The sequence below is a fragment of the Lepidothrix coronata genome, unplaced genomic scaffold (genome assembly GCF_001604755.1).
Source record: "Lepidothrix coronata isolate B3197 unplaced genomic scaffold, Lepidothrix_coronata-1.0 Scaffold272, whole genome shotgun sequence".
Lineage (NCBI taxonomy): Eukaryota > Metazoa > Chordata > Aves > Passeriformes > Pipridae > Lepidothrix > Lepidothrix coronata.
This window is the reverse complement of record NW_016690452.1, coordinates 779382-797210: the sequence shown is the minus strand read 5'-3', so window position 1 is coordinate 797210 and position 17829 is coordinate 779382. Positions and strand designations below refer to the sequence as shown.

Here is a 17829-nt window from a genome sequence, read left to right as displayed (position 1 = left end):
ACACCAGGGAGCTTCCCACATAACAACAGGATCCCCAGAAGATCCATCCAGGTCTCGGTACAAACAACCATTCTCTGAACACAAGCACTGACAGCAAAAGGTTGTTTTCCCTCTTGGGGCAGCTGGCAAAGGATAAATCCATTGTTCAGCCCAGAACACGGTCCTGGCTCTGGTTAACACCCTGATAAATAACAAGCAGTAGCTAATTAATCTAATGAATCTGTGAAAGAGCAGACAGTGACTGGAACAGCCCCAGGAGCCAGAGGAGCACCCACCTTCCCAGGGCTCCAGGGCTGCTCCCTCCCAGCCCCTGTCCCTACTCCGCCTGCCCTGGGCAGGATTCCTGGCAGGAACCCACCTCGGGAGCGCTGCGGCAGCTCCCAGCCCTGCCTCAGTTTCCATGGCAACTTCCCCTCACATCATTGCTCAATATTGTTCTTTTTCCATTCAACAGCAGATCCTGCTGCTCTTTTGAACAGCTCGTTATCCTGCCGGACCATCCCTGCACAGCTCAGGACCCGCTGGGTGGGTCTTTGTGCTCCGGTACAAGAGGGCACAGGGGCAGGGTGGGACACAACCCTGCTGGATTCCTGTCCAGGGAATCTGCTCACACCTTCCCTCAGCCCATCGTCACACACAGGCAGCTCCTGGGAAGGTGCAGCCCATGTCTGGGGACATGTGGGTGCAGGACCCTCCCGTTTCTCAGTCCCCACAGGAAGGGCACGATCCCACCCCACCCACACCAGAACAGCCCTTGGATCCCCAGATACTGTGATTTCCTGCAGTAACATCTGTGATTAAAACCTGGTGTTTTGCCTGGAAATAGCAGCTACTCAGGCCAGAGCCAAGTCCTGCAACACCATTAATACACGTCCCCAAACCCCTCATTCCCTTGGCTCGTCCTGGCCAGGACACTCACAGGGCAGGGACTTGACACGAACACAAACAGCAGAAACAACATCTGAAATTAAAAAAAGTTTATTTGCAGCTCTGTAAAACAGCTCCATGAAAGACCAACATTTCCAAACACTACGAGATGAGAACACGTTTTCCTACTGTTAGAATATAAAAAAAAGTCACAGTCCTTCAACTACCCCAAGAGAAGCGAACATTTACGGACCAAACATGGCACTTGCACCACCACCAAGCCAATGGGTCGAGTCAGACAGTCAATAGCACCAGCACAGGTGACACAGCCCCGGGGGTCTGTCGGACTATGGAGTAAAGCAGGTTAGTGAGGCCAAGCCTCGTTGAGAGCAGCCCTACGAGCACGGAGTTCATACAGAGACACACCAAACACATTCCTTCACACCCCACCGACACAAACAGCGAGCCAGGAACAGCACAGAGCTCCAGGGAGCTCCGGGCGTCCACCTGGGACAGGAAATCTTCGGGACTTTACATGCCAGCTCCATTTCATACACACAGCTTTGTTCACCTTATGTTTACAGGGCCTGTGCAAGAGCTGTGCAGTGGGGAGGTGAAGGACAGGATGCAGAAGTGGACAGCTGCAGGGATCCAGACTGGGATTACACCGCTTTCCGGTGGTACTCCGGAGGGGCCACTTCATAGTCACTGGCACTGAACAATGCAGAGGAATTCTTTGCTAAATACCTACAGAAGTAATAAATAGATTAAATTACCTTCCTGCCCAAATTGTCCACTGTTCAGAACCGTGTGAGTCCTCAGGTGTTAGCCCAGAGCACACAATGGGATTTGAGCAGCACAAATCTCACACCAGCTGTGTCAGGTTAACTCCACATTTGACAGCTCAGGCCAAAAAAAATCAATTAAAAACCAAAATCAATTCCAAGCAAGCTGTCAAACTGCTCTGGCTCCAGGTGAGGTCAAGATTAATAAGATGAAACAGCTGACATTTGAGGTTCAGGCAGCTGCAGTACATCCACTACTGACCTACTCAAAGGGAGAGGGAACAGGACCCCAGGGAGTTCTGTCTGCACAAACAGGGAACCTCAGGGGCTGAATGAATGATGGCAAAACAAGGGATGGCCAAAGATAAACGTTATGTGCCCCTAACTCTCATCAAATGGATTCAGGGATTTCTGGTCACTGGCTTCACATTTCTGCCTTTACAGCCAAAGCTCTTCAGACCTGCATTCACCTCAGACTGACCCAAAAGACCAGGATCTACTCGAGGCTCTCAGGCTATTCCAAGGCAGCTTTTCCCTGGCTTTCAGGCTGATCCATTCCAAGCCCTGCTGCAGAGCCATCCTGGATTTACTGAAGGTTTTCTTTCAACTTCCAATTGCTTACCCAATCACATAATCCTGGAATGGTTTGGGTTGGAAGGGACCTTAAAGCTCATCTCATTTCACATTAAAGCCTTTTATTATCATTCAGGATGGTGTTTTCCTCCCAGATATCCCACAGCCACAGGGCTGCAGCACAAGCACACTAAAGCTCCAGTGACTGTCTGTCCCAGAAAAAACATCCATAAAGTTCATCAGTTTTTAAATATTTGCTCAATTGCTGTTGAGTAACTGTTGTGTAATTCAACAGCTTGCTGGAATTATCATCATCTGCTTTTTATAGCAACTAGAAATAAAAGTTGAAGCATTTATTTTGAAACAAGTAGCAGATTTGGGCAGTTTAGAAGTGCAGATTAACAGAATCCTGGAATGGTTTGTGTTGGAAGGGACTTTAAAGCTCATGCCATCCCACCCCTGCCATGGGCAGGGACACCTTCCACTACCCCAGGTTGCTCCAAGCCCCGTCCAACCTGGCCTTGGACACTTCCAGGGATCCAGGGGCAGCCACAGCTTCTCTGGGCAACCTGTGCCAGGGCCTCAGCACCCTCATAACCAGGAATTCCTTCCCAATATCCCATCTAACCCTGCCCTCTGGCAGTGGGAAGCCATTCCCCCTTGTGCTGGCACTAGCAATAATCTCAGTGTAACAGGAGAGAATTAAAACCAGTCTTACTGTGCTCCTGTACAGCAGTCAGAGCTTCACTGGGATCCAACACTTCACTGCGAAGATCCCCCACACAGGCCCCAAATCATACAACTATTCACTGAAAACAGGCAGCAACACAACAGCCTGTGCTTCCTGAACTTTGCCTTTCTTGCTGCAAGACCTTCCCAGTACTTACTTTAAGAAGTCATGCAAATAGTTTAACAGCAAGGCCAGACTCTTCTCGTCCAGGGGCGTGTAGGCGAGCATGGCTCCGATCCGCACTGCTCCGAAGGAAGGAGCACTGGTTACTCACAGAACACCTTCACAAGGACTGCAGCACAGCCCACAACTTCACAGTAGCACAGAAAAGCAGCCCAGCAACCTACTCCAATATGCACAAGCTCAACGGGACTGTTAAAAGCCCATTTCCACCCCAGAGCCCCCAATGGCTCTGAGCATTTTGGATACGTGGAGCAAGGAAAGAGTGAACCCACGATCCAGAGCTGCCTGTCACGGACTCAAGAGGGGAAAAGAAGTATCTGAATCCTTCCAACTGCTCTTCCTCACCCTCCCGAGGTGGTACTCACCAAACAGCCTCAGGAGGTGTGGGGCACCATAGACCTGAGACATGGGAGCATCCGGGTGATCCGCCAGGATTTCGGCGTATTGGGGCCTCTCAAACTTGTAGAGCAGCTGAGTTCCCAGCATGACGTTGAAATACTCCTTAATTCCAGCCACCACCTCGTTGACAGCGTATTCCCTGGGGACAGAGCACACTGCCAGCCTTGCTCCAAGGATGGGATGGACACAGGGGGAGCCCTGGCTTGGTGAGACCAGCAAAATCCTGAGGATCTTGGGCAGGCCTTCAGATCTTCCAAGGAAATTTGTCTGGAGACCTTACAATGTACAGCCACGGGGAGTGGTGCATTTCCAGACCTCCCTTGAAAACGGGCTGTTCTGAACTCAGGATTCAGGCAAACCAAGAGCAGCCTTGTTTTTAGTCACCCACTCAGAGAGATGAACTCTTGGAGCAGCCCTTCCAAAGGAACAGGCAGGATTTTAGGGACACCCACCAGCTCTTCTCTTTTCATCAAAGTTCATCCCAACTCACAACACTTTAAAAGTACAATATGGAAGTAACTGGACTGAACTCCTGCTTAAAGAGAGGGACAGCCCCCAGTATTTCAGGCACCTGATCCCTTCTTCCCAGACCTCTCCTGCCATATTCCTGCAGGCCTCCAAGTTCACCCTGCCTGGACAGGAATTGGTGACACTGAGCAGCCCAGCCCTCACTCCACCCTGCCAACACATTCAGAGCAGACATCAGGACAATTACAAAGGAGGTTAAAACACCCTGACAAGTCAACAATCTGCCTCCTCCTGAATGGCAGAAAATAACTTCCCCTTTCTGTTCTCTCTCCCTTTCAAACAGGAAAGCTTCCTTCAGAATAAACACACCTTGTTTTGGTCAGGGCTGACTGCTGGGGTAATTACAAATGAGTAATTAGCTCTGCTCATCTGAATGTTTTACCAGTCCTCATGCACCTCCCTGTCCCTGTGCCTGGGAGGGAGCCCAGCAGCTCTGAGCTCACCTACCAGGCAGCTCTTCTGGGCTCTTTGTATCATCTTCCCTCAGGAGAAGGCTTGGGAAAAGGGGGAGAAGCAGAAATAATACCCAGAAAGCAGAACTGCAGCCTGGAATTACCCCCTCAAGATTTCTAAACTCCTCCATCACCTTGGTCTTGGAACAGGATGCTGGACACTGGGCTGGGCCTTGGTTCACAAGTTTACTTGATTTTTCCAAGTCCAACAACAACAGCAAAAGAAGTGTTTAAGGCTGGAAATGGCCACAACTCACTTGTTATCAGTATTTCCTCGGGATTTTTTGTAGTTTGCATAATCCTCTAAAATGGAGTCAACATTCTTCTTGGCAGGAAGGTAGAAGAGCTGCAAAGAAGTAAAACAGAACAAATACAAGTTGCCTAATTTTTGCAGATATTTATACCTGGAAGCTGAATTGAAACCAATGCACACAAGGGCATTTCCTAGACTGAAAACAGCAGGGTAAGGTGTTATGTGTTATTAAAGGAACACCCCAACTGTTTTAATGGACATACAAAACCCCAACCAACCTGAGCACTCTGGGCCATGGAAGGTGTCCCTGCCCATGGCAGGGAGTGGAATGAGACTGGCTTTCATGTCCCTTCCCACCCAAACCATCCCAGGATTCCAGGACTATATCCATGTTTCCATTTAACTCCTGTGCTGCTCAACAGCAACCTGATGATGAACTCTTGAATTAAATAAAGTCATGCCAAGAGTCACAGGTACACAGCAAGGCACACACGTGCCCCCCAGACTGGACCATGAGTTTCACACCTCTGGGATGGCCCAAACTGTTCTCTTGCCCAGTCACCTGCTTCTGCCTGGTGATCAAGTCCCAGTCATCTACCAGCCATGGCTTCAGCTCTTCTGGGATCTTCACCTTCACTTCAACTCTGTTCATAAATGTTTCTTCCTGAGAAAAGCAAAGCCACGCTCATCACTCCCAGGTGATCCTGGTGAGCACAGCCCCCTTCCTGCTTTCCACCCAGATCCTGGGAGGGGATGGCAACACTCACACTCTCCACCGTGGGATCTACTCGAGCCCTTTTCTTCCTCGGGGGCTGGGGAGTCTCACTGGTGCTGCTCCCCTCTCCAATGCCTGGAGCTGTGCAGAACACAGACTTCGTCAGTGAGAAACACCAGGGAAGATTTACCAGAAGGATTTAAGACTCGGGTTTCTCTCAGATCACCTTTTGGGTTGGTTGGTTTCTGTGTGACATGTTACTTGTGTGCTGGCAGTCCCACGGTTGTGGCACTTTAAACTGCACCAACACGTGCCTGAAGGTGGAGGTTTCTGCACTGAAACCAAACCAATGTGTCACTGTCTGTAATATTCTCTAGCACAGTTTTTGGGCCCAGCAGCTCAGCTTTGCAGCTGTGTCCCACCTCCAGCTCAGTAAGAAAACATAAGTCAGACTTAGGAAGTTATTTCCACAGATCCAGGGAGATCTCACTTGGCTTTTAATCTGCAAGAGGTCAAAAAATCCTGACAGACTGAAACAAGTAGATCTTGTGCAAAGCAGAAGAGTGTGCACCCCTCCTGGGCAGGGAGGGACTGAGGAGTGCAGGAGGGACAGCACAAGGGAACAGTAATTACAGATTTAAGGTCTTTCCAGCTAAGAATCCTTCACTAAGGGGATCCACTTATATACAAAATACATACTTACTTTTCTGCTTGTTCTTTTTTGTTTTCCTGCAAAGAGAACACAAATTATTGCAAATATGAAGAGAGTGGTACTTCAGGAAGCCAAAGCAGAAAGCCAGAACAATTGTCCACTAAGTTCAGTGCAAGGAGCAGATACTCAGGGGCCTGGGGAGTGTTTAGATAAAAACACAGGAAAGAAATATCAGCTATGACTTCACAGTTATAATACTACAAGATTTTTCATGTAACAGGTTAGAATTCACCTTTTCTTTGGATGTTTTGTCCTTCCCAAGTGCTCCTGGAGAACTACACTAGATCTGTAGGTGTTCTAATTCTGTATTTCAAACAGAACGTGGGACAAGGAAACAGAAGTGCTGGGAATTACCAGAGAAATCTCAGTCAACTGAATCAATTTCCAGTAAACTATTGAAAACCCCTCCAGTTTTACCACTACAGCAGCAGAGGGAAGTTTCAGTAGCACTTTGTTTGTTTGCTACCCATTTTCATAAAGTTTTAACTGGAGTACTACCAGTCACATCTCAGTTTTCTCCCTGCTAACAGCAGGCCAGTTCAACTGCTCCAAAAGCAGTTTGTGTGGACAGAACTCATTACCAATAAGAGATTATTTCCTTGCAAATTCACCACCACCTCAAGTGACTCGTTTTCAGGCTCTGAGCTGGGTTTATCTGGGCCAGGAAAAAGGCAGAGTCCCCAGGAAGGGCTGAAGATAGGAAGAGTAAGGGTTGTTTGTTTTTTTTTTTTTAAACTTCAAGTCAAACAAGCATTAGGCTGAAACTGGGGCCAGAATAAAGCTCATCTCTCCAGAAAGAAGGAGCAATGGCCAAGTGAAGCCACTGATAGGGGACTGGTGTATTGAAGAGAAAGGCTTTTCTTCCAAACCTAAAGTAAACAGGGAGGAACAGGGAGCTCTTCCCAGAATTAAAATCACAAGATAAAAATTATGTTAAGCATTAGAATTGAAGCAGAGTTTTAACCACTGGAACAGAGGGGCAATATAATATAAATAATGTAAAGTCCTTATCAAATATAAAGCTGAACAGCACCATGCAGGTGCCTCATGCTGCAGATAATCCTTTCCTGCAAGGACAAGTGGAATGCAAGTCCTGAAGGGACACAAGAGATTGAACTTACTTAGGATGGGTTAAACACATCCTTTTGTGCCACTTCACAACCACATGGGAACAGAAGCCCCAAACTTGCACTGCCTTCTCTTTCCACAGCCCAGCTGTGCATTCCCCTCTTTCTCCCTTCACTGCCACTTTTCACTGAACTGGACAACAAAACTGAAAAGCACCAGGGAAGCCTCAAAGAAGCTTCTGTGGAAAGAATTTTAATTAAAAGCCTGAACAGAGGTGGGAGGTGCTAAAGATCTCACAGTTCAAACTTAGAGGAGGAATGTGGTGGGGGGTCACAACAGTGAAAGGTGAAGCCTGAAGAACTGAGCAATCTTTCCCCAAGACAGATGAAAAACACCAAAAAGCCCCAAAGCAGCAGACATTAAAATGACAGGAGTCATCCTCCTCCTTCCTCACCTCTTCAAAAAGAGAACAGGCTGCCACAAGATGATGGGGAGGCCAGAAGTCCAAAGGGTTCAGAAGTTACTGGATAAATATAAGACAGTCCCACACGGGGACATTAAACCATCACATGGACACAGCCTCCAGCTCTGAGGCCCCTCAGTCACAGAGGGCTGGAAGTACAGAGGTGTTTGGGGAGAGCATCTCTGGCCCTGACTCACTGGTTCCCTCTGGGCACACGTTACTGGTGGCCAGAGAGGAGGAGGGGAAGGAACCTCCAGCCTGAGCCAGTCTCAGAGCTGCCCCAGCCCTGCACAACTGGCAGGGTTTGGATGGTGTTTGGCATTTGGAGGGCCTGGAGTGCCTGGGAGAGCCACCAGCTGTGCCCAAGGGGATGCCCCAAGCCAGACAGACAACACACCTTGGCACGTTCAGGTCAACAACAAGACCTGTATTAGCAGAAAAAACAGCTAATGCTGGTTTTAAATAAACCCACCACCAAACCAATCCACTGCTGCCAAACCTATGTGACCCAGCTGAGGACTCTGAGAGTCTCTACAAGAAGTGCAGGGAAGCAAAGAGGTTTGGGTTGCAGGACATGACCCTGGTGTGACAGTGCCCCCTGACTCACCGTGTGGAGATGGCAGGGGTCTCCAGACAGCAAACAGTGTGGGCTCCATCCCGGCGGAAAAACCTGCGGGTAAGGACACAGTGTCAGACCTGGTGCTCAGCCTTCAACTGGGTCTAAGCATTTCCTCTCCCTCAGCCTCCAAGAAGGGGAGAAAAATAGGGAGGCTTTGCTGGAAGCAGCACCAAGGGAAGCACTGGACGTGGTTTTGGCCAGAGATGAGCAGCAAGCTCAGTGGAACAACACGGGACCTGTTCTGACCCACCTCCCCAGGCCAGGCTGCTGCTCCAACAACAGCTTCCCTCTCCCCCTTCACAACTCAAAATCCATCACAAAGAATTAGCTTTTCCAATCAATGAAACAGAAGTTTCAGAGAACTACCTTATGTCTGCCTTGCTCTGCTGGAGACAGTCACAAGAGCTTAGGATAGTGGTGGCAGCAGAAAGCCAAGCCAGGCCCTTCCCAAAACTTGTTTCAACCAGGAATGAAGTCAGACCTGGTAATGTCTGTAAAGCTTTACAGTTTCACAGGGGCTTAAACCAAAGTCATTTTTGCTGTTGGGTCTCCCTTGGACACAACATCAGGTGTGGGTGAGAGGATTAGCCCACGTCTGACTTTAAGCCCAGGTTAACACTTAGTGTTTACTCAGGCAGAAACAACTCCCCCCTGCTCCCAGCCTGAGCTGCCTGGGTGACTCAAGCTGGAACCTACTCTGCAGTTACTCTTGCCATGCTTTCTGTAGTGCAAACTACACACTTACAACTGAGGCATCCCTGCCTCTGCCAGACTTACACTGGGATTAACCCTCCTCCCACTGACTCACATGTGAGACGGCTCTGGTGTGACAGCCCCTTAAGCAGCCAAATTAGTAATGGTCATAATTTAGACCTGGTTTAATTAGACTTTAATGACAATCATTATCAACTATCTACACAGAGAGGTGGGGTGGGCTTTTGTCACCCCCAGGAGAAGACAAGCAGTGCCTGGTCCCTGTCAGAGGTTGGTGCTGAGCTGACAGAGCACAACCTGAGCTGGTGCTGGAGCCCCTGGGAGCCCCAGCAGAGCACAGGGGAGCACCCCCAGCACTGGGGATCAGCCGGATCCACTGGCTCCCCATCCCAGAGACCAGGAGCCAATTACAGCCTGGGCTGGGCTTTGCTAATCCCAAAGTGAAACTGCTTCAGGATGCAGAGCAAACACCAACTAACTGACCCCAGTACTGCTGCCTTCTCAAACCAGTGATTCACAGTTCGTAACAAAGCTGCCCACAGGTGACACATGAAATCTCAGGCTGCTGCCAAATCCACTTCTGAAGAACTGATGCCATTTCAGCAGCTTCCTCATGAACACCAGAATCATAAAGGGAGTCAGGAATTCAAAACATCCCATTAGCAGTGACCATCTTCATAATTAAGTGAAACACTGCCCCAAACAGAGGAGTTTGGTGACAACTGAGCAAAGCAGCAGAGCTGCACTGACTGTGTGAGAATCTACCACAGCACCTCTTCTGAAAACCAAAAGGATGGAGTGAAAAGCCTGACAGTTACAGCCTCAAATTGATTTTTTCCAATAAATGTCTGAGCTTGCTTCTGGTCTCTTAAGATGCAAACCCATTTTTAATAGAGTATGGGTTTAGTTCTGTCAAAACCAGCCAAACAGACTCTTATAATGCAGTTTTGATAATTCTGCAGTGAGAAGGCATTGTAAGGATTTTATTCCCAAGTGCTTGCAGAGCCTGGAACAAGTGGGAAATTGTATATGAAAACTGATTTCACTGAGATACACGAGACTTATGAGGAATCACCACTTTCTGAGTGTCAGGTCACCAACTCAAGAGGAACAGAGTGCAAAAAATGTAGGATGTGTTTACTCAGTACCCCCATTCAGTCCTGAACTCTTCACCTTCTAAAGGCAGTTTAATAAAATACTTCAACAAAGGCCTTTTTGACATCATGTAACATAGCTTTTGCATGGGCTGTGTCACAGGAAATGGAGTTTAACCTGCAGGCCCATTCTAAAAACAATCCTACAGATCAAGAGCAAAACAGACAAGCAAAGGTTTAAGAGCTGCTTGGGGTGGGGGGTTGGGGGTTGTTTTGTGTGTTTTTTTAAATAAAAACCTTCTTACACTTCAACGTTCTTCTGCTGCAGACCAGAAGTTTTCTTGCCTGGAGCAGCTCCTCTCATCTTCCCCTCTGCATATTGTTCCCTTTAAAAAGAGGAAATTCATAAATGAGACTTTAATGGAAAAGAAGCTTGCTTTATTTTTTTTTAGACTCATTAACTTCCCTTGATATGTAGCTGTTGGATTGAAGCTCTTAAAAATATTTACTGAGAAGGATTTTCTACCAAAATTACTCACTGATTGGCCTTTTGAAGTTCTTTTTGTTTCTGCAGGTTGGTATCCACGTATTTGAGCACTCTGCTTTCTGGAACCCATTCATCCCAGCTGCAAAAAAGCCAAAATACCAGATGATCACTCAAAAACTTCAAGAACAATTGCATTCTACACACAACAGTCAATTCAAAACTTCACAGAATTTGGGACTAAACTGCTTTTGTGTCAAGTCATGGACTGGCACAACTCAAGGTGTAAGTTACCAAACACATTCCCCACTGACTGAAGCTGGAATGGTTTTTCTAGGGAAGTGTAACCCTCAGGCATTTCCAAAGAATTTCCCAAACTCGAAGATGGGCAATTCAGGAGGGAGAGGACTGACTTTAACTCAAAAGAAGCATCACAGGAAAAAAAAAATAATATTCCATGCTTACTAAATTACAGGACACCTGCAGCCATAATATATTAAGAAGCAAGTTTCCTTTATCTATTCCAACATTTTATAGGTTAACAAATTCAGCAATAAGATCTTACTGTAAGGAGAAGAGCTCTGATTTCTGTCTGTGAAGGAAACCAAGATGGAATGAATATTTGAAGAATCTGAACGATTTAAGAGAAGAGGTGTTGGGGAAATTGCCATTACGAGCAGCAATTCCACTCTGACAAAGAGTGGGTCATCTGAGCAACCAGTTTATTTCAAATAAAACACATTAAAAGTGGCCAAGATATTCTAAAGTTAAAGCTCTTTCTAGGGAGTTCTGTGTCATTTTCCAACAGCTGCCAGTGCTGGAGCGTGGAGTGGCCAAACCAACATTGCTACAGGAGTACCAGGGCTTCGGAGTGTGAAGACAAGGCAAGCTCAGCATCCAAAAATTACAGAAAAACCACTCCAGCTGTACCCAAAGCTTATGTTTTTAGGCAGTGCTTTGGTAGCTCTTTAAGTCCCTCCCTCCTGCCTGTGGAGCTGCAGGAGACGTTCCCAAGGTGCTGTGTAACCAGGGGACACATTGCACTGCATGGGCAAGAAATCTTTTTGTGTCCTGACTGCTGACACTGGCAAAAAGCGTAGAAGTCAAGCAATTAGCAAAGGCCCACAGCCAGAGAAGCCCAAGTGAAGGGCTCACAGTGCCCCAGCTCCCTGGCTCTTGCAGCAACGCCACTTTTAATGCTGTTAATTGGAAGCTTGAAGGCAAAGGAACTCAGCACAAGCAAGAAAAGCGGGATCGGGACACCAGTTCTGGCCCCTCCCTCGGGATAAACCAGGGGAGGAAGGACCAAATGTTTGCTGCCTCATTAACAGACAGCACTGGAGCTGATTGTGCTCCTGGAGCTGTGCACACTGAGCCAGTCCTGTCCCCTGGCAGGAGGGTGAGCAGCTGCAATTAAAAGTTACACAGAAAACACCAAGTTCTGCTTTGAGTCACATCAGTGAGATCAGCAGAGCTGTGACTGAGAGTCTTCAGCACTGAGATGAAACAAAACCAAAGCAAACAGGAAACTGCTCCCTGAGACTTCCAAGGCTGAGGAGCTGAAGCTTTTAATCACTAAGGAAAAACTCCACTTTTCCTGAGTTCGAACTGAGTGGCAGAACATAATTCAAAAACAGGGAAAAAAGGGCACCAATACAACAGTCTCCTGAAGCTTTCACCTTTAATGGGCTCATCATTTATTTCACAGAGTCACCTTTCATTTTCAGCAACCCCTCAGCCAGAATCCTGTTATTTCTGCAGGAGGGAAAAGGATCTCCAAGTTTGCTTTATCAAGGGAGGCTGGAACTGAAGCACAGGCTACACCTGCCCCATGAAGGGCTAACCCAGCCAGCCCTCCCCTGCTGAACACAGCCCTCAGCAGGCTGTGCTTCCCCAAAATTTGCTGCCAAACGTGGTATAAAAGTCAAGCACAGGGTATCTGAGTGCAGTTTTGCTCCACCTCAGTAGGAGTTGCCTCTTCTACCAATGCGTAACAAGGAAGTTTTCACAACAGACATTTCTGCCAGGGAGGAATTACAGTAAGTGTTTTCCACCCTGAACAAACAGAATGCTACAGAGCATTCCCACCACTCTCCTGACACCCCAGGCTCTGCAGGAGATGGTTAGTTTGGCAATGTTTTCTCTGTGTTACTATAAATCATCAGCTCAGGTATAAAATCATTTAGGTTGGTCCCAAAGAACCTCCCCACACCAGGGACATTGGCAGTGCTGGTCCACCCAGCTCACACTCAAACAAAGCATCCTCCTCTAAAGGACAAAGGAACTGTGTTTTCATTTTGTGCAATACTTACTTTTTATTCCAACCACTGTAATGGATAAAGTATTTCACTTGCTTGTCCTTTATGGCAACCTTTACACACTGGAAGAGAGAGGAAAGGTCAGTCAGCCCCAAAGAGAACAAGGAGACTGGAATGAGTTTTGGTTTTTTAGCTTTCAGTTTAAACAAAGAGATTTCCGTGCAAGCACCTGGAATCCTGGCAGCTATTCCACAGCAGACACTGCCCTCTAACCCACATTACTGCCTACTGAGGGACTGGGAAGGGCAAAGCAAAGCTCTCCAGAGGGATTCCTTCCTTCAGGAGCAGGACCAGAACCCCTGAGGATGCCCCAGGAGTAGCCAAGCAGCTGCTTCCCTATTCCAGGTGAGCCAAAGCCATTCCCTGGAGCTCGTTCCCATCCAGCCCCCCCTCACAGACAGGTCAGCTGCTGGAACACAGGAACATCCCAAGGTAAAATAAATAACAGGGATGTCCCCAGCCACAGAGAGAGCCTTGTGTTCAGAGAGAGCTGCAGTAAGGGCTGGTTTGGGGTTAAGAATCTAAACAGGAGGTAAATAAGCACAGTTCTTTCCATCAGAAGACTGGCCTAGGGATACAGCTCAAGCAACCACAGCCACATTAAAAACCCAGCCAGGGACAGGCCTCTTCCTGAAAAAACAGCCCAGAACAGAAAGTACATAACCCCAGCTAGGTCAGTCCCTGAACTTCTTGGCTACACAAATTAAATCCACCAAGTTCAGCACTTCACCCCCAGAGTCACAGTGGTGTTCTGGAGATGCTGAGACACAGGTGCCACTTGGCAGTGACAGAACAAGGGTGCTGTGAAACAGGAACAATGACCCTCTGTAGCTCCAGCTTTTAGTTGCTTTTTAAGGATTTTTTCCCCATTGAAGTCAGAACTACTCACAGAAGTTATAATTGCTATTTCATTGCCATGCTGAATCACCCCTAAGTGTTATATAGTGTTCTGCTATACAACTCAAGAACGCAGTGTGAGGTACCCTTTTTAATTAAAAAAAACCTGCCAACAGAGAGGAACATCATATTCCAGTAACCATCTCCAAAATGCCACATATGGAACTTAAACTCAGGCTCACTAGACTTGCACCCAGGAGTAAGGTTATGCTGCTCCTGCTGGAGCCAGTCCTGCACCAGGGGCTCATTCTGACAGCCTGAAGTCAAACCCAGCCAAACACAGACTGTGCCCGTCTCTACTTGTCTTGAAGAACAAAAGGGCTGAGCACAAAGCAAAAGATGACTCAAGTATATTTCTGTACCAAAATATTTTTTTTGCTGGAGGTTAGAAGTGTTTTAAGTGACTCTCATTTAACTCTGCATTGTAGAGATGTACAAACAGTTCCCCTTTGCCACAACTGCTCACACTCCTCTAACACACACCAGTGCTTCCCTGACCATCCTGCTGTGGGACACCCCAGATGTGGTCAGGAACAAAACAACCCATGAATTGAGAGTCACTGAAGAAAAACAGAACAAAGGAACAGGAAGAAAACAAAGGTTATTATTAATTACTACTTACAAAGCACCTTTTAATATTAAATGCTTCTAAGTAAATAAAGAAAACATTTTACAATTAAAATTCAAGTTTATTCTGCCAGGACAGGAACTCAGAAGGATCCACTCTTATACAAACAGCCAGCCAAAAGCTTCTTGCCTGCTGGGAAATCCCTTCCAGCACCAGGCTGGCAGAGCCAGACCCTGCTTAAGTCCCACTCTGGATAAAGGAGAGGGACACAGCATGGAGAAGACCAAGTGCTTCCCTGCCACCAGCCCTCTGAAGCTGCCCCATCAGTTAACATTCACTGACACTAAATCCTAACGGATTTAAATCCCTGTTTGAGGTGCCCCAGAAATTTCTGCAAGTCCTCTAACCCAGAGAGCTACAGCAGCCCTTTTTTCCATTTCAGCAGGCAAATCCAGAGCTGCACCTCCAGCAAACCTGAGGCAGTAGGTTACCCTCCACATTACAGATCTGCAATGCAGGTTTATGTGGTTAAAAAGCCAGAACTGGGAAGCAGAACTGGGAGTGCCACTTCCTTTAGGACTGTAACCCAGCAGCTCCAAGTCCTGCAGGTGCAAATGCTTCCCAGTGTTCTGGGAACACGGCTCTGTCAGATATTCCAACATGTGAAACCACCCAGCCTTTGGGATTTTATCAGAATAACTGCAGCACCACTGGGCTTCCTGATTTTTTTCAATATTATAAAGCTCCAGGATTTAAAATTTCACACATCATCAGGTTTTCATTAATTTTCATTTCAGCCCTTGATCCCACCTAGTGAGGCACAGCAGGGAAACTAAAGCAATTCCTTATTTTCCTGGGGGGCAGTGAGAACCACCTGCAGCAACAAGCTGCCACACTTACCTTTGCTTCATAAAGGAGAGGTCCATGGAAACAAAGCACTCGCTCACCTGGAAGAAAGGTCCAGATAAACATCTTAGAACAGCCCAGTGCCATCTCCATACCACGTGTCAGCCAGGCCAGCTGCACACAAACCAGGGCCAGGCCTGCCCAGAGTGGGGCACAACAGCTGGGACTTTGGCAGGGAACTGCCACCAAAACTCACATCCCTGCCCCCACATCAGGCACTCCCACACCCCACTGCAAGGCTGGCACACACGACTCCCTCAAAGCCTCCAGTTCTGGCTGCAGACCCCAAAGCACACTGGCTCCATACAGCACACTGCAGTCCAAGTGCTCACACAGCACACAGGGAAAACTGCCTGGCTCTGAGGGATCCTTCAGTCCTCTGACACTACACTTTGGTCTCCACCAGGACATTAACTCTCCTGAGAGATCCCACCTCTGCACCTCAAGCTTCTGACACATGAAAGCCACTGTCACCTGTGCACCTTTCCCTGCAGGAAGAACAGCACCTGGTATTCCCAGTGCAGTGCAGTCAGGAAGAGACACCTCCCACACTTCCCCATCTGATGTGTGGGATGGAACAGTGCTGGGTCTGTGGAAGAGCAACAAAAACTGTTCACTTTGAGGGTTTTATATAGGATGAGACTGTTCTTCACCCTGTCTTTTTTCTCCTCAGTGGCAAGGCCTTACTGTGTGGTTACACTGGGGGAATTTCAATGTACTTCACAGGATACCTGAGCCCAGATGTTTCCTTCTGGAAGCTGCAGTGCCTCACATTTTTTGGGGAGATGAGCTGCAGAACTAGAAAATGCTTCTGTGTATCAAGGAAGCAAAAGATTTAGAAAGGTTCTCACAGAAGTGCCCATTTTGATACATGACATGGTCAGTACTTTTATTTAAAGAAAGCAAATGTCAGTATAATTAAGGCTGACAATCAGAGGCGACATTATTCCCCTCCTGTGTCACCGTGCTTACAAGTGCTGGTGGAAACACCTCTCTATTTCCATTGTTGTTCAGTGTTTTCTAGGTGAGATGTCCACAGCTACTGCGAAATACTTATTTTTAAAAATCACACAGACGTTTGGCGTTCTTTGTTTCCGTGATAACCTGGCAGGCTCTCGCTCCCTCACTGCAGCCTCTCCCGTGAATCCCCCACACTGCAGCGACACAGCCACACCTATCCCTGATCCCAAAGGCCACCCCATCCCAGCGACACAGCCACACCTATCCCTGATCCCAAAGGCCACCCCATCCCATCCCACCCCCTGCCCTGGCCAGGGACACCTCCCACTGTCCCAGGCTGCTCCAAGCCCTGTCCAACCTGGCCCTGGACACTTCCAGGGATGGGGCAGCCACCTTCCTATATTATTTCTCTTATTTATATCACCACCAACCGCAATCGTAAGCCAAAAATCGAAATATATGCGGAAAAAGCCTGGCAAGGAGCCCGATTCACGCTCGTTCCCCTCAAACGCCGGTGCTTTGTGGCAAACATGGATTCCAGCACAGCCGCGACCCCGGCGCTGCCTCCACGGATCCCCTGCGCTGAGATCCCTCTCGGGGAAAATAAACCTTCCACGCGCGAGGAAGCGCCCCCCTGACAGCCCCGGGGAGCGCAACAGTTTTAACGCCCAGGAAGGTCCGGGCCCTCCAAAAGGCGAGGAACCGAAGGGCCTTCAGAATAACAGGGGTGGGAAGGGCCCGCGCGTCACTGGGAGGAAAGAGCAGGCACAGGAAGAGACAAAGACTGCGGGAATTCGGCTTTCCCACGAATTCCCAAATCCTCAGGGCTGAGCAGCGAGGGATTAGAGCGAGATCACCCTCAAGGCACGAGCACTGGGTGCAAATCGCCGCAGCGGGCAGCGACCGGCGGCCGCCACCCCTCCGGGCCCCTCGCAGGGCACCCCACCCGCTCCCCTCGCACTCACCCTCCTGGAATTTGGGCTTGGGATCCTGCTTGGGCGCCATTTATAAGGGCCGGTCCCTGCTCCGCCCGCTCCCCGCGGGGCCTCAGCGCCCGCGCCGCATCCCGGCCCGGCCCCGCCGCGCAGCCGCGCCCCGGGCATGGCGGGACATGGAGTCCGGGCCATCCCCGCCCCCGCCGCACGCCGGGCGGGGGCACAGCACAGCGCCGGGTGTGCAGTGGCGGCCGCCGGGGCCGCGAGCAGCGAGAAAGGGGGAAAAATAACGAAAAAAACAAGGAAGGAAGAGGAAAATTTTATGCGCCCAACGTGGGGCTCGAACCCACGACCCTGGGATTAAGAGTCCCATGCTCTACCGACTGAGCTAGCCGGGCGCTGTGGTTCTCGTGCGCCGCCCTCGCCACTCGGCATGGCCCCGCGCACGCGGCGCTGCGGCCGCCAGGGGGCGCGCGCGGTCCCCGTTCGTTTGCATATTACGTCATTGCTTAATTAAATGTACATCTCCCACTCAAGGCCGGCAGGGGCGGAGAAGAGGGAGACGCGACCCTCCGGGGAAAGCCGCAGGGTGTGGGGGCCACGAGC

The 17829-nt window shown here is 48.8% G+C and overlaps 1 protein-coding gene and 1 non-coding gene across 2 annotated transcripts; both read right to left on the bottom strand.

Moving 5' to 3' along the window:
* Positions 1 to 962: 962 nt before the first annotated feature.
* On the bottom strand, positions 963 to 17384 carry MORF4L1 (mortality factor 4 like 1). Its single transcript, XM_017836246.1, has 13 exons — positions 17254 to 17384; positions 15323 to 15369; positions 12952 to 13019; positions 10695 to 10781; positions 10461 to 10541; positions 8336 to 8398; positions 6189 to 6214; positions 5538 to 5626; positions 5333 to 5434; positions 4775 to 4863; positions 3504 to 3676; positions 3113 to 3197; positions 963 to 1614 (listed from the first exon to the last, which is right to left on the bottom strand). The coding sequence occupies exons 1-13, from the start codon at positions 17291 to 17293 to the stop codon at positions 1530 to 1532; spliced, it is 1035 nt and encodes a 344-aa protein (XP_017691735.1). The 5' UTR covers positions 17294 to 17384; the 3' UTR covers positions 963 to 1529.
* A 164-nt stretch (positions 17385 to 17548) lies between these two features.
* Positions 17549 to 17621, bottom strand: TRNAK-CUU. The gene has a single exon. It is a non-coding gene; the product is annotated as a tRNA-Lys (tRNA).
* Positions 17622 to 17829: the final 208 nt, after the last annotated feature.